The 23114-nt window shown below is 37.8% G+C and overlaps 1 protein-coding gene across 2 annotated transcripts in view; it reads right to left on the reverse strand.

Annotated features, from left to right (window-relative positions):
• KLHL1 (kelch like family member 1) overlaps positions 1-23114 on the reverse strand; it is a 430372-nt gene that overhangs the window by 15373 nt on the left and 391885 nt on the right. For both annotated transcript variants that reach the window (XM_073346360.1, XM_073346365.1), the window contains exon 8: positions 20925-21087. In XM_073346360.1, the coding sequence (XP_073202461.1) occupies positions 20925-21087 (163 nt within the window). The remainder of the gene's footprint in view (positions 1-20924; positions 21088-23114) is intronic.

A 23114-nucleotide genomic window follows, 5' to 3' on the forward strand; every position in this document is an offset into this window, starting at 1 on the left:
AGGCAAATGAAAATAATTTCCATCTTTATAATGGTTCCTAAGATGACATGATTCTGATTTCATTTTTCCAGTGTTACCCATACTGCATATATTTTTATATGAATCATTTCCCAGTCTGCTGCCTTTTCTACAGTGTCCACAGATGAACTAATAGAAATGCAGGCTATTTTAAAGTCCAAGCATTGAGCAATTTAGGATGCAAAAGTTTCCTGCTGTGAAACAATTATTCATTTGGAAGCTTTTATTGTTCTAAACACTCCGTGAATTCCAAGCTCATTAAATGTCCATTTACTGTTATGTTTCTTTGGCACTGAAGCTGATGTCCAGAACAAGGAAGCACAATTCTACCACTAATCTTTAGTGAGTCCATGGAACTTTACGATATTGCCTCATAGACACCCTTGTACGGTAACACAAGTAGGCAAGGGAATCAGGCTACATTGATATGTCATGTGAAGTGGATGTCAAATAAAGCAACAAAGCAAAAGAATAAAGTAATTCTCTTACAAGAATGCCTGCAAACTCAGTCTTAAGACACCTACCTTTTCATCTGATTTCTATTGTTCAAGATAACTGAAGTCTGGGGTCACTATAAACTGATGCTCCCTGCACGGCTAATATGTGCAATGCATTATACAATAGTTCTGCTAAGGTTTGCATGGGGGAAATTCCATTTTGAAACTGAAATGCATAATATAGATCTGTACTAATGCATTCGCTCCCAATCTTTAATTCCATCATTGTAGCAAAACTATATTATAGTGAGCAACAATAGGTCACAAAACACTTTCCACTACAGCCCTGTTTTCATATGCAAGACATAGATGTCTACCTGATATGCAGGCAAATGGGATACTAGGCTTTAAATATCAGAACCAAGATTTTCAAAGGTGGGAGTCAAAAATTAATGTGAAATCGGTGTTCCTTTAAAGTTCTACTTATAATGCTCCACTCTGGCTATGTCTAAACAGCTCAGCTAACAGTTCTATGAATGCTTGATTGTGCATGACTCTGTCCTGACATGACTCTGTCCTGACATGGAGAAGGGGGTAGAGAGAGCAAAAGAAACAACTCCCGTTCTTTTTGTGAACTCCCGTATCTGCATCTGCTAAGTTTATTTATTTATCTTGTGCTCATCTCCATGCTATCAAAGCGTCCCTGGGTCCCTGGGCACAATCACAGTCATTGTAGCTATAGAGCTAGCCTCCCAAGATATTACTGAGGAGAGGACTGAGGTTTTGGCTCTGTTCCTTCTTTGCATAATCTGGGTAGGTGAATGCATACTAAATTCTGATAAAGGGTAGAACTCTGGCCAAATAAGGGTGATAATAGTGGCCAAACAATAAGAAAAAATGCTATTTGCAAATATTTTATTAAAAACAGTTTATAAAATTCAAAAATATTCATGAATTATTTTCTCAGCTTTATAGGATGAAAATATATACAGCCATCTTCACATTATCACTAGTTTGTATTTTGGTAGCACTCAGATACTCTAGGAAAAGTTAAGGTTCCTTTGTGCTATACACAGTACAGAGTCATATTCAGTTTCTGCCCCAAAGAATTTATAATCGAAGTACATAAAACTGACAAAGTAAGTGTTATTATCCTCACTTTACAGATGGAGAACTGAGGCACAAAGTGAATTAGTCACATAGGAAGTCAGTCGTGAAATTAATATCTGATATCCTGTGTCTGAGTCCAATGCCTTAACCACAAGATGATACCATACTTGCAGCCAGTCATATATGCACAGTAGGTATATGTGTCCAAACACACACACATGCACACAGATTGGGTAGCCATTTACTATATCCTTGGATTGTGAAATATGGATTAAGGGCTTCTAATTGTAAAAAAGAGTTTCCTCTGAATACAATTTGTTAATGGATCCTTGAGAAGGTCTATTTATTCTCATTCTGTTAAGTATGCTTTAAACTGTTTTGTATTGGCTCATGCTGATTTTTATCCTTTTGGGTGAGTTTATATTTTACAAATACTTTTTGAGAGTTATTCATGCTTTGCTGTGTTTGCCTCTTCCTCTGTATTTTATTTGCAAGCATCCAATACAAAGTAAATTTTAGAAAAAAAATAGCCAGAATCAAATACTACAAATCTGTCAGCAGTCTGATTTGCAGGAAATAGAGGATAAATTATATTTAAAAGTTATTTTCATCAATAATTGCTTAAAAAAGCAAATATATCTACTAAATCTAACTGTGCAATTAAACATCTAATTATGCTCAAAATGCAACTGCACCTTAACTAGATGGCTATGCCTCTAGCTTGACTCATTTGTTTCGGTTCTCTCATTATGGGATGCTCAGCTCTTATGTGCCACCTGTTACAGTGCACGCAAGCACATCTATCTGCCTGCCTAGTTATGCCAGATATCGAGGGCACAATAGGGCACACAAATTCTGCCCTGTGCTATGTGGATGCATAATGGGAGAAAAGGGATCAGGAAGCCTCTTGAATTGCCAAATAGCAGCAGGGAGAAATTGCTTTCTATCACTGCAACTGACTGCTGCACCACCAAAGAGCAGACAGCTTTGGGTCAGGTATATGTACCTTGTCCCCCAGCACACAGGCTCCAGTATGTGGCAGCTGTTAAACAATGGAAAACATTGTTCTTGTGTAAAAACCTTGTATTGAGCCAACCTGCCCTGAGCCATTTTGCCCTGCAGTGCCTGGCTGGCTGGTAATGCTTTACACAGAATAGAAATGCAGGATTTTTCACTTAATACGCATACTATTCTGCTAGAGTAAATATGTATTTAGCTGGATAAAATGTTAGAATTAAGCACTGAAATTATTATTTTATTGTCAAATCACAATCTCAAAGCTTCACTGACAAAATCAGTAATGAAACCACAGAGACAAGGAGGCAAACCAGAGAGTCCTATTATTTCAAGGGTAAGAATGACAGGGCTGAAATCCCCATATTCAGAACGGATCAGATGCAACTGGATGGGAGAGACATATTATTTTTAAGCTTCTAAACGGATAAAATAAACAAGGGAAACAGGGAAAAAACCAATACATATATAGAACTATAACTAATTAATTGACAACAGATTCAATCCTAACTCAGACAACACATTCATCATTTCCACAGAAGCTTTGCCTGAGCAGAGACAGCAGGATTAGTTCCTAAAACAGCAGACACACTTCAGTCAGTAGAAGTTACAGGTTAATGGTTTTCTTGAAGGTTCCCATAGTTATTAGTCAAGTCACCCTGAAGAAGAATTACTTGCTTTGAAATTTCCCTTTGAAGCAGGGTCATGCTGCCAGTATTTTAACAAGGGGCTCCCACACAAGCATTTTCCGCTAGCCTGTGATATACCCGGTGTCTCAGGGGCACCTCTGTTTGCAGAAAAGAAGGGTGAGGAATGAGGAAATCTATTAATTTGTGTTCCCATTTAAACAGACAATCAATCCTCAAGGGAGGCAATACCAGTGCAAACATATTTAATTGCATTTGCTGGGGGGGGCGGGGAATCGACTTTGTTTCTTTAAGAAGTGCAGTATAGGTACCATAACACTGTTTGGTCAACTCATATCATTTGAAGCTGGGCCTGTGTGTGAAGACCTTGTAGAGGAAGAACCGGGTCCTTTGGAATCTCTCCCTGGGAAATTTTACAGAAATACTTGCCATTTTGTCCACTCCAAAGGGAAAGCATTAGCTCTTCAAAAGGATTTTTTAATAAGCTGAAGGGATAAATTGTGTCTGGCATGGATGATTTAGCAGTATCCCAGAGCATGGGTGAACTCCATCAGAGGAAGGGAAATTATCCCAACTTGCTCTTCAGTATCATGACAGAATTTTAACAAAGGGCTCCCAGGAGTTCCCCAGGATTTCTATGCAGCATATCACTGCTTTGATGTCTTCTATTCAGTGTCCGGGTAAGGTTAGAGAAGAACACTTCACTTTCAAAATTCTGTTGTTTTTAATCTCTGCTGAAATACCCATTGGGACTGATTGCTTCAATGGGTTTCAAAACTTCTTGTTTTGGTGCAATCACAAATAAAAACGAGATGCTTTTTAGTTACCTTTGATTAAATGGTGAAACAGCTACCTTCATTATTCATTAAATCATGTACCAAATGAATTCAGACTCCGTTCAGACTATAGTTGACTCCAGCTATTAATGTTTGTCATGCCTTGCATCAGTATGGCCAGAATTTTCACAAAGTGCTCAGCACCCATAATCAGGGCCAGATTTTCAAAGATTTCGGCTCCCATTTAGGTACCGAAATAAGCAGCCATATGAGAGCTTGGCATGATGGGTATATATCACTTAAAAACTAAGTGTTTAAATAGGTGTCAGATGTACTGGAAATCTGGCCCCAGTGATGAGTTCTGAGTAACTGAAAGCTTGATTCTTAACCTCTTTTGAAAATCTGTTCCTAAGGGCTTATCCAGAAGTTAATAAGAGTTGGTGTTCAGCACTTTGCAGGAATGAGAAGGGTTACCATATCTGAACACTCAAAAATGAGGACACTCCACCCGGGGTATTTGCACCATTATCTACCAACTCGCGTTTTATTTATGTGTTATTATACACATATTATACACATGCTGTGCGCTACATGTCATCTATATTGAGTATATATAAGCCTCAAAAGTGAAGTTAAATTATTTAAAGTTTACTGTACTTCTTTATACGTAGTGAGTTCTTTCCTTTCACCAGTTCTTCAGTTTTCTTTCTCTTCATGTGCCCATACATACTTTTCTGTAGATCGCATTTTTCTCAGCAGTGGTTGATTGCTCTTTAAGAAGGCATGAAATTCTTTACAAGAAGTTTGTCTGAAGTTGTACTGTACAAGTAGAATTCCTTTCAGTGACTCAACATTCAAGTTGTTCCTTTCCTTTGTCCACTGGCTTTGCATCAGTGAAAAAATTCACTCTACATTTGCATCGAAAAGGAATAGCAAAGAACTGTGCAATATTTAACATTTCTGAATGACACTCAAGGTTTTTGGATTTCTCAAAATATTTGGTCCACTTCTGGTGTGCTAGCAAATAATTACTGACCTCTTCATCACAGTTGCAACTTTCCGTAAACTTCTTCAAGTTGCTGACCTGATCAAAACACTTCACGTCATCAGTTTGCACTCCCTTATGGATCAGGTACTTGATACATGGTTCCACTTCACTCCAATTCGGTGTCTCACTCAGGTAATCCACCTGAAACAAGAGAAGTCTTCTGGGGGTCTAAGCCACTTCTCCAAATATTCTAAGCATCTGCTATACATATTATCTACTTCAGTACAGAATTTGTCACACTCGTCATCAATTCCTTCCATGTGCTTTTGTGCCAGTAGTCCCTTAACTCTCACGGACATAAAGTTGTGAGTCTTGCATTCAAGAAGGATAGTGTGAACCGAGTTCAAACTTTTCAGCACTTCCATGACAGAATTGCTTTCCCTTTTGATTTCTTGAATGTAAGTTTGGAATACACTCATGAGTGAATACATGTGCCAGAGGTAAATCTCACTTAATTCATACTCAAAAAATGTCTTAAGCACTGTGGGAGGTTTGTCCTGTGACAGAAAGAATGACTTCAAGGCAGGAAACATCTGTATCAGCCTTGTTATGCCTGAAAATAATGACAGCCATCGTGTCTTGCTATGAGAAAGCAGCTTTCTGTACTCAAGATCAACAAACTCACAGTACTCCTTCAGCTGCTCAGTTCAGACAGTGTAGATGTGAAAGTACTGGTAAATTTTAAAAATAATGTTCTCAATGTCAATGTTCATTCTTTCTGCTGCACGGTGAACACAGTTATTCAAAATGTGTGCTGGGGAACCCACACCAATTAATGTTCTCTTCTGCAACAACTTCTTTAAGTTTGCAAACACATTCTTTCCATCTTCATCACGCCAGAGTCCTCCAAACATTGTATTGCAGTTGTCACCTGTAAATGCAATACACTTCTTGAACAAATCATTTTTTTCAAGCATTTCTTTTATGTAATAAGCATTCGTGTCGGCAGTCTCATTAGGTGTGTTCTGGACCTCAATCCATTTTGACTGCAAACCGCCATTCTTCCAGTCGAAATACTGAATAATTACAGGGAATATTTTCACTGGACTGTGATTGCTTCCATCTGTAGCAACTCCACAGTAAGCTATGTCATTTTCTTCAAATGTTTTCAGAACAACATCAAAAGAATGTGGTGCAAACACAGAGATAACATTTGCTTCTGTCTTGGTTCTAGCACTTGAAAATTTCCGTGCTACTTCAGAATCAGGGGAATGTCTTCTTCAACAAGACAGATGTGCAATCCATTGACTTAAAGCTATTATGATGCTTAACAGTGTAAAATGCAAAAGAAACCCTCTACTGCAGTCACAGCATCCTCTGATTTGCTGCATGGTTTTACAAAATAATCTGTCAATTTTGTTGATCAGTCTCTCCTCGAACTGCTTTTTTTCTGCTTGTCTGAGTCCACATGAGTTCATAAATCATTAGCGCCTTTATTTTTCACAGAGATGTGTACCAGGTCTACATACCAAGCACTCAGCTTCCCATTCTTCTCTACCACTTCTAAAACACGGGAATTTCGTCTTTAGTTCTGCAGTAAATTTTTCACTTTCGTTTTGGCATTGTGTTTGGGAGTAGTAAAAGAAAATCTCAAATAAAGAACTCTTGAGGAAACACTACTGTGCACGGTACGAACTCAGAAAAGCCACTGAAATTGTCGGCGTTGCACTATCACCACTATGGAAAAATGATCATACCTGTCTGGAACCACAGGGCTAGGCACCAACTTTCCCTGGTGCCGGTGGGTGCTCGCCCCCCCCGCCTCTGGCCCCGCCCCAACTCCACCCCTTCCCCACCCCCATTCCAACCCCTTCCTCCAAGTCCCTGCCCCAACTCTGCCCCCTCTCTGTCCCATTGGATCCCTTCCCCAAATCCCTGCACTGGCCCTGCCTCCTCCCCTGAGTGCACTGCATTCCCCCTCCTCCCCCTCCCTGCCAGCCATGCAAAACAACTGTTTCGCGGCACAAGCACTGGGAGCTAGGGGGGAAAAGCGGGCACTCTCTCGAGTGATCAACATTCACTCTCTTTCTTGAATGATCAACTCTTCTTTGGGGAAAAATAATAAAGCCCAAAATCCTGAACGTTTTTAGATATTTAAAAATTCCTCCCGAACAGCGATTTAATAACCAAAAAGCCGGACATGTCCGGGAAAATACAGATGTATGGTAACCTTAACCTTATAGGTCTTCTACTTATACTGGTTAAAACAAATAAAATAATAAAATTCAATAAATTATTTGACCTATAGAGTAAGACGATAATCATGATGAGGCTCATGAGAAGAGCTCTATAGCAATAATAAATAATATATATATATATATATATATATATATATATATATATATATATATATATATATATATATATAATATCCAGCAGGATAAATTATCTCCACCACTGGATTCCCCAGTTCATCCCATCTTTGATGTGCTTGATTTTCGGACTGTAAGATCTTAGGAGCAGGGCTATCTATTATGCCCATTGAATAGCTTGGAGTATAATATTTGAGCTAAACAGCTGATCAGAAATAATAGCAATAGTCATATAAAATAACTGTAGTAATAAAAGTAACCACAATAGATCATAATAACACTATGCTGCTTACAGCAAGTAGTCTGTAAACAACTGGAAAATCATTTATTTTAACATGAGGTGATATATCGTTAGTTACAAAGAGCATACAAACAAATGACCTATCAATGTCCAGCATCTTTTACTTACTCTCAAGGACAAACATTAAAAAGGAATAAAAATGTCACAAACCATACTTTTCTGCAGGTATTCTCTTTGGGCTTGATTCTCTGCCCATTGATTCTTTTTCTTCCCCTGAGGGAAACAGTTGCCCTTGACTTCAATGGAGCAGTATCAGACTCTGAGATACATATTTTTTTCTTTGACAGCAGTAATCTTTGTCTTGGGACCATTTTACCTTGACCTCCTATTTATATGGAAGTTAATCCTTCATTGTGCAAAACTAATCAGTCACAGTCTCTCTGTATTTAAAAAGGAGCCTGTGGAAAGCTTTAGAATTTCTCTCTTCTCTGAATTTCTGCAAAGTTTGGTTAATTTCCCATTTACATCCAAATCATTATTTTGTTTCCCAGTATAAATGCAAAAGATTTAGCATGGCTTCAAATTTACCATTTGCACATTGTATTTTTATTATTATGGACTTTATTAGTGCTTTTTGGAGCTTATCTGCATTAGGATAGAATATCCTTTGATTTTAATTCAATTTTAAAATTAGAAAAACATGATCCATGTGCAAATAAAACTGGGGTATGGGTGTTTCTCCTGTTCCCTCATGACTCTTGATGGCCTCTGATTATTTACAGGATTGCAAACTTTTCATTTTGGACCATGTATGTAACTTTTTATGTTTGAGGAATGTATGTGTTTACAAAGTGGATCACATGGTATGTGTTTCCTTTCAAAAATCTTTATTCATTTTAAAGGCTGGGAAAAATCTCAGTGAGATTGCTTACTGAACTCATTTACTGGGGTATCATATTAGTAAGAGCCAGGGAAATGGTCATTCCTTTTTCAAGCACTGACTGGTAGGGGACACAAAGAAGAAACAAAGGAATCAATCCTGAACTGTTTGATATATGTCAATTACAGTAGAAATGTTTGCTCAATAAGGACTGCCTCAATGATTTATGCTCCAAGCTATACCAGTATTGTGACCAGAGATGAACTTAAATGATAACCCATCTCAACCCCTCCCAAACTTTGGAACATCCAAACTTCATTTAGTCCTATCTTTAAATGTTGAGGAAGACAGGGAATCCTAAAATCCCTCTCAATATAAAAATGGATAGAAGCTACAAAGTAGACTCTAAAATTGAAAAGTGTTAAGGAAAGTCATGGTTGGTTAGTTTGGAAGTATTTACTTCAATTACATTGTTGCAAAGCTCCAATAACTAATCAAAGAGAACCATTTTAAAATTTAGTTTGAGAAGAAAACTTCAAAATATTAGATTTCCTTTGATCTGAGGGAATATGGCTTGTAAAAACAGTTTAACAAATGAAGTAGAGGCATGATTAATGGGGTTTCACCTCTCAAAATGGTTTAAACAGATATATCAAAGGCTAGAACCTGGCTCATGTTAAGACCCCTTTGTGCCACTTCAGTGTACCTAAAAGAGAAGCTGAGAATTACTCTGGCATATGGGACATGACATAGGTATGAGGGGACCTGTCAAAGTAATTTACAGCAACCCCAAGCCTACTGTAAGTTATGGCTGAGGCTAAACCAGTACTCACGTGGCCCTAGGATTGGAGTGAGGAGTAGGAAGCAACTATCCACCTTTGTCACATCCTCAGGCATGCCAAGAGATACTCTGGTGCAGCTAAGAAAGGAGCACCAACTTTCTGATGGTTGGGCTATAGGACCAAGACAGTTTATTAATGGATATCCCAGTGTGCAACATTTGGGGTAATATTTCCTTCGTTTAGTAATGCAGTATTAGAATCAAGCGGATTAAATATACAAGAAGCTGGACAAAGAAGGAAAAAAAACATTTTTTTTTCTGAAAAGAATTGTCCTGGCATCTAAGAAATATTTATTGATATTTTGCAAGCAATTCAGAGAGTGATTTCCCGTGGATAGAAGGTTGGCACAGCTCATATGACTTGGGCCAAGGTTTAGTTCCTTTTGGTAGAAATAATTTCCTCTTGACAAGGAGTCCTGTTCAAAGCTCCATTGTTAAATGGGGAGAATACACACCTACCCTAGGATCAGTTAATGTATGAGGACTCCATTAACTGGAAAAGTCCACTTCAATATCAGGTCAAGAGCTGACAGACACAATGCCCTTTACCATCTCTATAAACAAATAATTTCCTATAGTGTTAGAGTAAGAACATTTATTTACCCCCTTACTTGTAAACAAACATACCTGGTGAGTCTGTCTTATTTCTCAAAAGATCGTTATCGAACTCACAAAATGGTTTTGTGCTAGGCAGTGCTGTTATTTTAGTGATATTTATCTCTTCTGTCATATCAATCATTTTAGATGATAGCACTGTTCCTACTCATTCTGGCTCAAGATTCATTGATTGTACGATTTTCTGTCTAAAACATTTTAAAATACATGTGTCTCCCTGAAAACTCTACAGCTAAGAAAGAAAATGTTCAAGGAACATACCCTCTTCTCTGCAGCAAGGGGCTGATCAATTGTCCTTTTGAGGAGTGAGAGTTTAATCAAAAGCTAGAATTAATAAATACTCCATTTATAAAACATCAATGGTTTTGATCCTGTCATGAAAAGAAATGGAAATATCTGGGATATAGCAGAGTAATAATGGAGACTAAAATAATGTGTTACCAATGAATCAGAATTTGTTTGATAAGAGTTTTCATTCTGACTAGTCATGAGCTAATTCTGCAATCCTTCCTTAAGCTTTACTGAGACAAAAACGTTCATTGAGACCAGTAGGTTTTTTGCTTGAGAAAAGATAACTATTGTAGTAGTTGTTCCAGTGTCTCTCATTATGGCCCCAACATTAACCTGTCTGCCTCTGTTTCCCCATGTTGTGAGAATTAGTCAATATGCATAAAGCTCTTGAAAATGAAGCCACTCTAACACTGCCTTTCTCCTCTTTCTAGTTTGGCAGGTAATCTGAGCCCCCCTACTGTAAATTGATTTGTGAAAGCAGGCAATTTTTTGATACAGGAAAGCATCATAGTACTTCAGCAGCAGGGAAAATATTTATAACATTCAGTAAAATATTCTTCATTTGTATGTCCTGAGAAATACAGTAGGCAGAAAGTGTACAACACAATACTCTCTCTCTCTCTCTCTCTCTCTCTCTCTCTCTCTCTCTCTCGCTCGCTCTCTCATGTGCCTGTGCATGAATTGGCCAGCCTGTGTGGCAGGGTTTCTCTAGGTGCACATGGATTAAAGAAAAGAAAAATCAAAGAAACTGGTTTTTGAATATAAGTGTAATCATTTCAAGACCAAACGAATAAGAAACAAAACTAACACACACACACACACACACACACACTTATTCTGATAAAAATATAATTGCTGCAGACACATTTTCTGATTTTCCCAGTTCTAGTGAAATCTGGAGGTATTATTTTTCCTTTAAAATCATAATTACAGCATATTTATTTTAATGGTTTACTTGGTAAAATAATGCAGCTTTGAGCAAGTTTCTCAATGTTTACTGACATATAAAAATTAGCAGCGCTTTGCATTTATATGGATGACTTGGAAAATGCCGTGTGTGATCATTTAGTCTGTGACCTTCACAGGGAATGAATCCATCTCAATTTACTCAATAATGAAAAACTTAACACAAGTTGATCTAGCAGTTCAAAAGATATTTGACATCACCCCAAATATAGAAAGTGTTGGGAAATTTATGAAGATCCCAAACTAGAGAAACAGAAATATAAAACAGTAGCCAAGATGGTAGGGCACATCCATTCACAGAACATGGTAGCTATTTCAGGCCTGCTGTAGGAGCTAGATGTAAATGAGACAAGTATTATATATCTATATTACTACTTCAGATTATAACTGTGAAAGTGAATCTGTAGATATTTCGATCAAAGTTCACAAAGATATAGTGATTAAGGAATAGAATTGGAAATCAGGAAATCTGCATCCAAATTCCTAGCTTTGTTGCAGACCTCATCTGTAACTTTTAAAGGGTCAGTCACCAAAGGCTGGGATTTCCAAGATCCCTCACCTTCCATTTAGGCACCATATTACATAAGTAGGTTTTCAAGAGTTCAGCAAATTAGAGTCAAGCGCTTGAAAATTTGGCCAAAAATGTTACAATAGGAGTTGCTGGATCTTGTACTCTTTTGAACATTTGGCCCCAGTTGTAGGTGCTGAGAATCTGAAATACTAGCCCTTAATCTGTATGACCCTTTACTTTCCCATAAGTAAAATGGTTCTATTTCCTTTCACCCACCCTTTGCCTGTTCTCGTTATTTAATATGTTAGCTCTTTGGAGCAGGGATTGTCTTTGGCTTTGTGTTTTACAGTGCCTAGCACAATGCAGCCTGAATCTCAGTTGGGGTCTTTGTACGCTAATGCAATAAAATTAATATATCAAGTAGACTTTTTAACTCTCTGTAACTGATTGCTGTTGATCGCTGAAGACCTTTATTATTTAGAAGTAACTGTGGTAGTCCTAATGTATAGTCTCTTCTAAAGAAACATACGGATGTGTTCAAGAGCATACTCCTTCCCACTCCCGTCTGTAAGCAGCATATCTTTTTTTGGCCTGACCAACAAACAGCACACCCCTTACTTGATGAGGCTGGGGGAGGCATTTCCCAGACATGGGCTCTCCCACACCTTTCCTTCTGGGAACAGTACATTCTCCCTACAATCTGACCAAATGTCCACCCCCCCCACTGAGATGGGGGGAGGGTACTTAAAACAACCGAGGGAGGCTATTTATTATATGCTTGGCTTGGTGTGTCATGTAAAGAGTGTCACACACTTTCAATGTCTTGTTTAAATTACTAGATATCTGTATTTTGTCCAGTGAGTGACAAACCTCAGAGCTTTGATTCAAAGCTTTGTCCAGTGAATGACAAAGCTCAGAGCTTTGATTTAGTGATAGGGCCAGAAAAAGTTTGAATGTTGTGAAATTTATCAATTTTTTTTTACTCATTTCAGGTATAATCTTCCCTCTTCCTTCTTTGTGTCCTCACCTTTTTTCTTCTCAGCTCATTCCTATTTCTCCTACCTCTTGGGAAGTACAGTCCACTCTGTAGTTAGTCCACCGTGAACTTAATCTAGTGACTGTTCCCCCATATTGTTTTTTTTCTCCCCCAGCAGACCCCATGTCTTTGCTGATATCATGACAAAGGTGTTGGTAGGTAATCTGCTAAATAATTTGTGTTCTTTATATCCTATGTACACTTGGAACCAGAGCTGGAGAACCAGCAATATAAGAATCTAAAGGGACTTCATTATCCATTTTAGCATGTACCTAAAAGAGAACTGAGGAAAAACTCTTTCCATTAATGGTAGGAGCTGAATGGTGGAGTGGTGCAGCAGAGGTAGAGTAGTGTCAACTGTGTGTAGAATATCTGTGTATAGAATAAACAGAAGAATATAGAAGAAACAGCTTGCTCATGCAAGGTGGTATGGTGAGGGATGAGGAGAACTGCTTGATGGCACCCAATTTGCAAGTACTTTGAAAAAGGACACCACTGACTGTTGAAATATATATACACTGCAAAACATGAGCTAGCCAGCTGGGGGCCTGACTGTGTCACTCCTGCCCACCTTAAGACAGACCATGCTCACTTGGGATTGCGGTGTACCAATGAGTGTGGTAGATAGACACCCCTTTGAGCTATCTCAAAATCTAGATAGGAAGTCTCCTCTGTTTATGCATAAGTGTGCTAGGAGAGGAGAGAAGATGCCCCTTTACCTCCTCTCCCCATTCTAATACATCTTTAAGTAATTTTAGGATTTTTTACATCACTTTAAAATTCCCATGTATTTATCTGACTTTCATCCCCTCTTAAATGCAGGGCTTGAATGGTCTTTAGCTGGCTAGATGTAACACACCAAGTTAAATCCTACTTAGGAACTGATCATTTTTGAGATTCTAAAAAACAAATAAAGAAACCCCCCAATGCACATTGTACTATACATCCACTGAGCTCTATGGGAGCTCTATGTAGGAAATGTGGATTTGTGTGCAAAAGCAGAAGAGATCAAGCTAGAGACCTGAATTAGTAATGAGTCCTAATTATTCTGCTAAGAGTAAATGACACAGATTCTTTATTATGTGATGCATGAGAGGCAGAAAAATAGAACTCCTGGAGAAGGCTGTAATCAACCATACAATCAGCAAAGGTAGGTGGAGATATGAATGTGATATGTTGATAATTTTCTTGGGCCAAATATTGAATCACCATTAAGGAGTTGGCGGTATTATTAACCTCATGACTTTGTGACGTCAATTAGCAATGAATGTGTCATAACATAAAATGACTAACCCCAAACAAAATTAGGTCAGCATGAAATTAATCATTAGCAAAACTACAGCCCAAACAATGAATGTGATTGCATTATATTACTTGGAAAATGGTTGTCTACAAAAGTTTGAGGATGTTAATTAGGAAATGCATGAGTAGAAATACTAAAGATTCAGAAATGTACTAGCTGCACAATGAGATTTATTCCATTAAAGCTATTTCCAGTTACAGTGATTCAACATTGGTCTAAATATCGTGGGTGAGATCCTGGCCCCATTGAAATAAATGGAAATTTTGCCAATGACATTAATGGGGCCAGGATTTCACTGGTGAAATCTAGGGCCAGATGCTCTTCTACAGATCAGCTCACAGAGGGAAGCAAAAGCTTTTTGGAAACTGGGTGGGAGATCTGCAAGATGCGGAAACAGGGGCTGTAGTACACAGTCTCACCCTCCCTTGAGCATGAAGAAACCAGTCCTCAGTCAGGGCAATTGTGGCTTTGCAGGTTACAAGGCAGCACAGGAATTGAAGAGGGTAGAGTTAGGGAGCAGTGATTCTCCTGGGTTTGCATCACTAATGTAGAGAATTTCCAGGAGGAAATCTATATGGAAATTAATACTGCTGCAAATACGACCATCTAAGGGACACATTCTGCCATGGAAGATGCAGAAAGCTGTATGCATAGGACTGCCCTTCATGAAAGGTGTCCAGGTAATCTCTAGGAATTCAAGAAAGCTCTGAGGAATTTCTGGGCCACACTATCCCCTCTCCTCTCCCCACCCCATATAACTTCAGGAACCCACCCTCAAAGAAGGCAGAATCAGAAGGGAATTCTATGAGGAAATCTTTACAGAATTCCCAGCTCACTTTTCCCCAATGCACCAGTTATGTTTTGTTTTGTTTTAAGAAGGAGCAATTGGCCTCTCTAGTAAATAGCTCTCCCTTCCAAATCAATAAAGGATTCTGCAGCTTTACACAGATGAATCCTGTATTCCCACACCAATTCAAAAGATTTATATGGAATATCCTATTACTTGTTTGCAAGGAACATTAGGCCAAGTGGTATCATTCTATAGGAATAACTTTTATTTTACAGATAATAGTTTATAAATTAATGGAAAGACTCCAAAACAAAAAGTAAAGCTGCAGTCAGCAAAAGGTGTTTTCGTCAAGGGATAAGAAAATAAAGAAAATAAACAAGAAAGGAAAATAAACAAATCTGTAATATTTGGAGTGTCCACACTCCAATCCATAAGCAGAAAAGTTAACAGAAAACTCCACAGTCAGGGTTTCAGGCCATTCCTTTAATTCTGCGTACAGCACAATACTTTCCCAAAGTCATTCTCTCTTCTTTGACTCTCAGGCAGCCACTTACACCCCTTCACCTGACCACCTGTGCAAGGGACTTGCGGAGGAGAAGCTTACTTCAAGTTAACCCTTTGTCCCCAGGATCCAAGAGAGCACTTCTGCACCTTATCACACACTTATTATAGGTGGCACGGTTAGTGATATCTATTGTTATGGTTGTTCAATACTTTCCATTAGTTCCTTTTCACCATTTTCAGTTGCTTATAACTTTCCAAACTTAAACCATTAGAGCTGAAATTCCCCCTACTCCCCTCATCACACTCACACATAAAAAATAGCTGAAAATTTGCACCAAGAAAATAATCAAATTTGTGAAAACCTAGTACTAAATGAATCAAACTAATGTCAATCTCATAGAACTGAATAAACCTAGCCAAATATACACAAAACCCCAACTGATTTAAATCAATAACTAAACCCTTGCTCACAAAACAGTGATTTGTTAGAGTACGCAAAAATACATTTGCAAAATAAGAGTGGAGTAGACAGATAATGGAGAAATGATTTTTTTGTAATGCATCATTATGTTCTACTTTTATGATTCTTTCAGCAAAATTAATGGGATGTAGAATCTACACTGAATTCAATGTACTGCAACCAAACATCAGAGAAAAGAATTGCTCACAGCCAGTCTGATCATGAGTGTTCTTATGATTTAGGCAAATACAAACTCACAGATTTATGTTGGACAGCATCTTTAGGTGAAAAACATGAGTGGGAAATAATAAATTCAAATATAAAAAGATTAGGCTAATCACAGCAGTCAAAGGCTCAAACTGGGATGTGAAAGGGACAAAGGTGGATGCCAAATGATAATGCTTTTGGGACTAATTTATGATATCTATTATGAGGAAGTGGAAGGATGTGGCATTGGATTGGGACTCAGGAAATCTGGGTTCAATTCCATGCTTCTGTCACAGGCTTCTTGTGTGACTTTAGGCAAGTCATTTTGTCTTTGTGCCACAGTTTCCCATCCCATGTATAAAATGAGGCTAGTAACAATGCATCCATGTAGTCTATTTTGGTTGCACATTCCTTGGGGCTATTACGTGTGTATTGTGCAGTGCCAAGCATATAAGCTTCTGATCTTAGTCTGGGTCTTCAGGCACTACTTCAATACAAATAATAATAATGGATTGCTGCTTCTCTGTCAGGAGAACAGGGTAAAAAACAGTTGACATCAATAGGGAATATTATTCACCTACAACGCTCTTGATGGCTCCTTAATTCTTCTTCAATCAAAACAAATCCTCAAAAGAAAGTCCAAACACAAAGGTCTATTTTTTTCTGATCCCCAGGGGAATGAAAGGTGATTTGAAAAGAAAGTTAAAAAGTAGTTTTACTCTTAAAAGTTAAAATGAAAAGATTCCTCATTTTTCTTTATTTATCTGTCATCAATAATAGTCTGTGATATTTTATATAAACAACACCAGCAGGTGCAACTGTAAAGTTCTCTAAAACACATCTTTGAGTATGAAGTTATCAATAAAGGGCAGAGGTTTTTCTCCTGAGTTCTGGAAGACAGTTACTGTGTGTGGGTGTTGGTTCCTGTGGTGTGCTGAAGTCATTACTGGTGACAGTCAGATTGGTAAACCTCTGTGATGTTCTACAATTGTCAATCAGCATATCCTGTTAGCAGCTGTGTATTTTCACTTATGCAGCACAATATTTATTATTGATGCCCCATTAAAGACACACATAATTAAAGGTCAAGTCTTTTTTTGAAAATGTGAAATACATAGTTGTTTAACAAGTGCAATGCAGAATGAATAGTTTCCAAAATATGGTTCAGATATCAGGAATAATTTTTAAATGGCCATTTTAAAAGCTGTAATATAACAGAAAGGTCTATTAGACTTTCATTTGCAGTTGTATCATACAATTGTTTGGAAATACATAAATCTCTTTGACATACATAGTCTCTAATAATAAAATCTTTCAGTGGAAAATGTATTGTCTTAATCTTTTTACTTTTATTGTCCCCATCAGCATAATATTTGTTCTGTTATGAAATGTGTATGTTCAGTGTTCTTGGATCATCTGTATTTCAAATAATATAGACTTCTTTAACAGCAAATTAATAAATAGCTAATGTGGACGGGAAGGCAAATACATAGTAACTCACTGAAAAGTACAGAGAAAGGCAACAAAAATGATCCATTCAAGCATAGATCAGAAAGACTGGAACTGTTCAGTTAGAAAAGGGATGACTAAATGGGGATTTGATGGAGATCTATACAATCATGAATGACATGGAGAAAGTGAATTGGGAAGTGTTATTTAGACCTTCACATAACACAAGAACTAGGGGTCACCCAATGAAATTAATAAGCAGGTTTAAAAACAAAATAAATCGAAGGAAGTACTTCTTCACACAATACACAGTCTATCTGTGGAACTTGTTGCCATGTGATGTTGTAAAGGCCAAAAGTATAATTGAGTTAAAAAAAGAATTAGATACATTTATGGAGAATAGGTCCATCAATGGGTATTAACCAAAATGGTCAGGAACACAATCACATGCTCCAGGTATCCCTAAACCTCCAACTGCCAGAGGCTGAGAATGGACAGCAGGGGATGGATCACTCAAAATCGCCAAGTTCTGGTCATTCCCTCTGGAGCACCTGGCATTGGCCACTGTCAGAAGACAGGATCCTGAGCTAGATGGGTCTGACCCAGTATGGCCATTTTTATGTTATTTGATGTCAATCAGGATATTGGTGTGTTCATATGCATGCTATTTTCACAGTCTTGAGAAAACTTGCCAAATGGAGAAATTGGATGTGATTCTCTCGTGTTGCCAGGCAATTCTCTCATGTTTCTGGAGAAGGTTTCAGAGGATTGAAATAATCTAAAATGGTTCCATGAGCCTCTCATAGTTAATACTCACGCCACAATAGCAACTTTCTGCTTCCTCCCTGATGATTGGGCAAAACCCATAGATGGCATTTTTACCCAGGTATTTCTCCAGTAACACTATAAGTAGGGCCCTACCAAATTCATGGTTCATTTTGGTCAATTTCATGGTCATTGGATTTTAAAAATCATAAATTTCATTATTTCAGCTCTTTAAATTTGAAATTTCATGGTGTTGTCATTGTAAGTGTCCTGACCAAAAAAGGAGTTGTGACCAGGGGGTGGGTCTTGGGGGGGAGGGATGGTACTGCTATCCTTACTTCTGCACTGCTGCCTGCCCTCAGTCAGCAGCCGCCAGACTCCGGAATCCAGCTCTTAAGGCAGCAGTGCAAAAATAAGGGTGGCAATACCGTGACCCTCCTAAAATAACCGTGTGACTCCCCTGCACACGTTTTTGGGTCAGGACCCTCAATTTGAGAAATGCTGGTTTCTTCTGTGAAATCTGTATAGTATCGGGTAAAAGCACACAAAAGACCAGCTTTCACAGGGAGCCGGGGGAGATCAGATTTCACAGTCCGTGATGAGTTTTTCAGGGCTGTGAATTTAGCAGGACCCTAACTATAAGGAGAAAGAGATTAATAGATTAATAGATATTAAGGTCAGAAGGGACCTTTATGATCATCTAGTCTGACCTCCATTATGATCATCTAGTCTGACCTCCGAGATCATCTGCCTCAAATGAAAGATGCTACTGTGTTGAGTGCAACTTCTGAAGAGTGATCAGAATCTGAACAACAGTGAGGGCTCTGATCCAGTAAAGATTCTTTTTGGAAAATTGCTCTCAGTTGGATTAATTAAGCTCAGCCAAACACAATGATCTGTCAGGCCACAGCATGAGCCAGAGAGATTTTGACTCTACACCAAGCTCTCCTTGGCTGGACTTGGAAATAAGAGCTAGTCAACTCAAGAGAGTGGAACCCTGCATTGGTAGCAGAGAAGCTTGGTAATATGCTTCACACTAAACTTCTGCAGGCAAAAGATAAACTGGGGTCTCCCTGCTGAAGCTACCAGTCAGCATAATAAAGTTCTGCTTTGTGATAGGTGTATGATTTTGTCACTCAAGTGAAGAATAGTTGCTCACTTGTTCAGACTTGTGTAGGAGGCTATGACAAGAAACTATCCACGTTAGAAGATAATGTATGCTATGTCAGAACATTAAGAATTTAGGAGGTCAGGAAGTGATCAGAGAGTCACTGATTTATTTTGGGGCGTTTGGATAATTCCCCTATACTTCTTTTATAGTAGCCTCATTTAGACAGAAATGTAAGTGGGTAGTGACTTTATTTTTAAGTGTGATTCAGGGTACCATTATATTATGATTCAAGAAGACAATCAAACGGTATTACATTAGCAGTTTGTACTATAGGTTTTAAAGGAGTTCAATTATGTTTTTAAAATTGGATTAAACTGTAGGAAGGGAAACCCCAGTTTTCAAATATAAATGGATCCTTGTTTGATAGCCAAAGCTTTGTCTCTATAATATCTGACACTACTGCTACCAACAGACTGAATTATGGCTACAATGTTCGCTAGTGTAGATGCAAAGAAATGTGCAAATTTGTTAAAAATGGCAAAATGGAGGAAAGGGTGATAATTGGGTGTGAACCTTTTAAACACTTGATGTTTTCTTACATAGTTTATTCCTAAGAGAAGGTGAGTGAGATCTATAAAATATAACCAAAGCACAAACCAATCCTGAGTTTCTTTGATGTTTCAAGTTCTTGATGTATCAGTAATTCAAAAATATTCACCAAATACTTTAGATGAACCATTTTCAGACTAAGAGATGCTTGTGAACTGTTCACGTCAACTATTCTTTATTTGTTTTATTTATGGTGCATACTGGTAGCAAATTCTGCAATTTAGTTTTTGCTTCCTGACTGGAGGATTGAAAGTTTGTAAATAGGCAAACAACTAACCATAAACAGTAAATAACATAAAGAACTATTCAACCAGCTCTTATTAGTATCCTACATTTGCTGGATCAAGAAAGAAACAAAAGCAAAGAGGGGGCAGACCCTACAGGTGGTGCTTAGAATGTGAGCACATTGAGAGACCTCCACAAATGGCAAGTTTAGTGCACACAGCGAGAGGCAGTTTTACCTTTGGTTCACTTGCTAGAGCTGCAGCTTTCAGACCATAAAGGTCATGTGGTTTAATTTTTGACTGCCATAATATGCAGAATGCATATAAAGAAATTCCAGCTACTAGGGAAATGACAGCAGTACCTGGGTAAGTTGACTCTGCTGAATAGAGCTAGCACCCACAACACATATAGATCAGATTAGTGAACTCACAATGTGTCCTGGCCAGCACTTTGAAAATGTTCCCCTGTACCTCCTGGAATTATTATATACACAGTTTGACTTCAGCTCTATGTTCTCAGATCTTTAATGTAAATCATGAACTTATTACTTAAAGAAAAATTGAGACAATATATTTTAATTTGCTATTTATCAACGTAACATACAGAGAGCTGATGTGCATATGGCAACAACCCTATGTCTATATTTACTTCCAATGATGCCCTCAAATGTAATACACCAAAACATATTTACTATTGTGCAACAGTTACTCATCCTTTAGAAAAGTGTGTTTTAAACAGAACAAGAATACCCTACTCACTTGCCATTTAATGCTGCCACTCCAACAGTGCTTCTGGCAATTGACATACTTGCCACAAATGTCCACTGCTGACTTTGTGGATCCCACCTCTCAACCGTGTTCAAATAACTCCAGCCATCATGGCCACCCACTGCATAAATAGGCCCTTCAAGTACTGTAACACCTAAAATAGAAGAGAGAGTGAGAGAAGATAAACATAGATAGATTATCTTACACTACATTCTTAAATAAATATTTACCATCACAAAGGTACCAAGTAAATATGAATATGCCCATATACTCCTGGTTGAATAAGATGCATAGCAATCATCTCCTCCCACTCATACTTTGTGTTGTTTTACATATTATCTTGCAAATGGACTGAGTCCTTAACATGTCCTCAAAATAAAATAAAAGATGCCAGCATGACTCAGCAGCAATGTCCCTAAATCTTAATGCAGATAACATAAGAACATGGACCATCCAGTATGGCATTTCCTATATTCTGAATATTTGCAATATTCTGACGGTGGTTAGCATCAGATGCTTCAGAGTCAGGTGCAAAAAACTTTACAGTAGTTAGGATAATCTGCTCCCAATAAGATTTTATCCTAATCCCTAATAGATTGCTTTAAAACACAAAGCATGGGATATTTATCCCTTCCAAACTTTTAGTTAGCATTTACTATAACAATTCTGGATATGCCACGTATTTATCTTGATAAAGATATGATCCATCTTTGAATCTTGTTAAATTCTTTGCCTCAACAACATCCTGTGACAACAAGTTCCACAATCTAATTACACATTATGTGAAAAACAAGTAGCTTTAATCTGTTTTGAAACTTTTCCCTTTTGATTTCACTGAATGTCTCCTTGCTCTAATCTTGTGAGCCAAAGAGAACAGTGGCTCCCAGTCAACCTTCTCTTTACCATTAATTTTATATACTTTTATCATGTCCCTTTTTACGCATCTCCTTTCTAAGATAAACAAGCCCAATTCTTCTGGATCACTCTTCATATATTGTCCTTCTCTGAACTTCTTCAAATTCTGTAATATTCTTGTTCGAGAAATTGTCACTAGTACTGTACATAGTATTACAGATGTTTACTGAACAGAAATTTTCACTGAGTTCTCCACAGTGATGACCAGGTCCTTTTCCTCAATTGATACAGTTAATTTAGAACCCTATAGAGTGGATGAGTAACACATATTTTCTCTCCAATATGCACTACTTTGTATTTATTATCATAGAACTTCATCTGGCATCATGTTGCCCATTCACCGCACTTTGTCAGGATATTCTGACATTTCTCCCAGTCTTCTTTGGACTTGACTAACCTAAATAATTTGTTCCATCTGTGAATTTTGATACCTCAGCGCCCACTCCATTTTCCAGAGCATCATCAACATCTACCAAATGAACTCAATAAAAAAATTCTGTAAATTTTGTACAAAAAAATTTTGTACATGTAAAAATTCTTGTTACATTTACATTTGAAACAACCCCCTCTTTGCTGAGCATGAAATGCCCTCATTCTCCCCATAATTCCTCCTCAAAACAGCTAGTCCAGTTCTGGCCCATTGCATTTTAAAATACTGAATAAAGTAAACTCTGGAGCATAGAATTTCATCCCATTGTTGAACAGTGATGAAAGTGTTCACTGCAAAAAATTACTCATTTAAACCTTTTGAAAGATATTATATTTATGTCTCTCATTAGCTCATTAGTAACCAGCTCATTAGTAACAAACAAAATCCAAGATTGATCAATTCAGACTGATTTTGATTTGTGTCCTACTGGGGTGAATGGGTGTGATACTAATTGAGCAACAGATTCTGCCAACTCTGTTCACATTGAGTAGTGATTTATTCCACAAATACTCCCATGGATATTAGTGGATCACGCTACTGTATGTATAAATAACTTGAGTTCAATAGCACTATTCATGGAGTATGTTATTAACATGAGTCAACATGAGTAAGGCTGGCAGAATTGTGTGACCAGTAAATTTACCCAATGCTTTATTTAGGGGCTAATTTTTCCATTTTAGGCTGTCAGCGGGTGAAAAGTTTCAGAGTAGCAGCCGTGTTAGTCTGTATTCGCAAAAAGAAAAGGAGTACTTGTGACACCTTAGAGACTAACAAATTTATGGGTGAAAAATAGAAACACGTAGATCTGAGGCTACGTAATATAACTTGAAACTGGA

This window comes from Lepidochelys kempii, chromosome 1 (assembly GCF_965140265.1).
Source record: "Lepidochelys kempii isolate rLepKem1 chromosome 1, rLepKem1.hap2, whole genome shotgun sequence".
Lineage (NCBI taxonomy): Eukaryota > Metazoa > Chordata > Testudines > Cheloniidae > Lepidochelys > Lepidochelys kempii.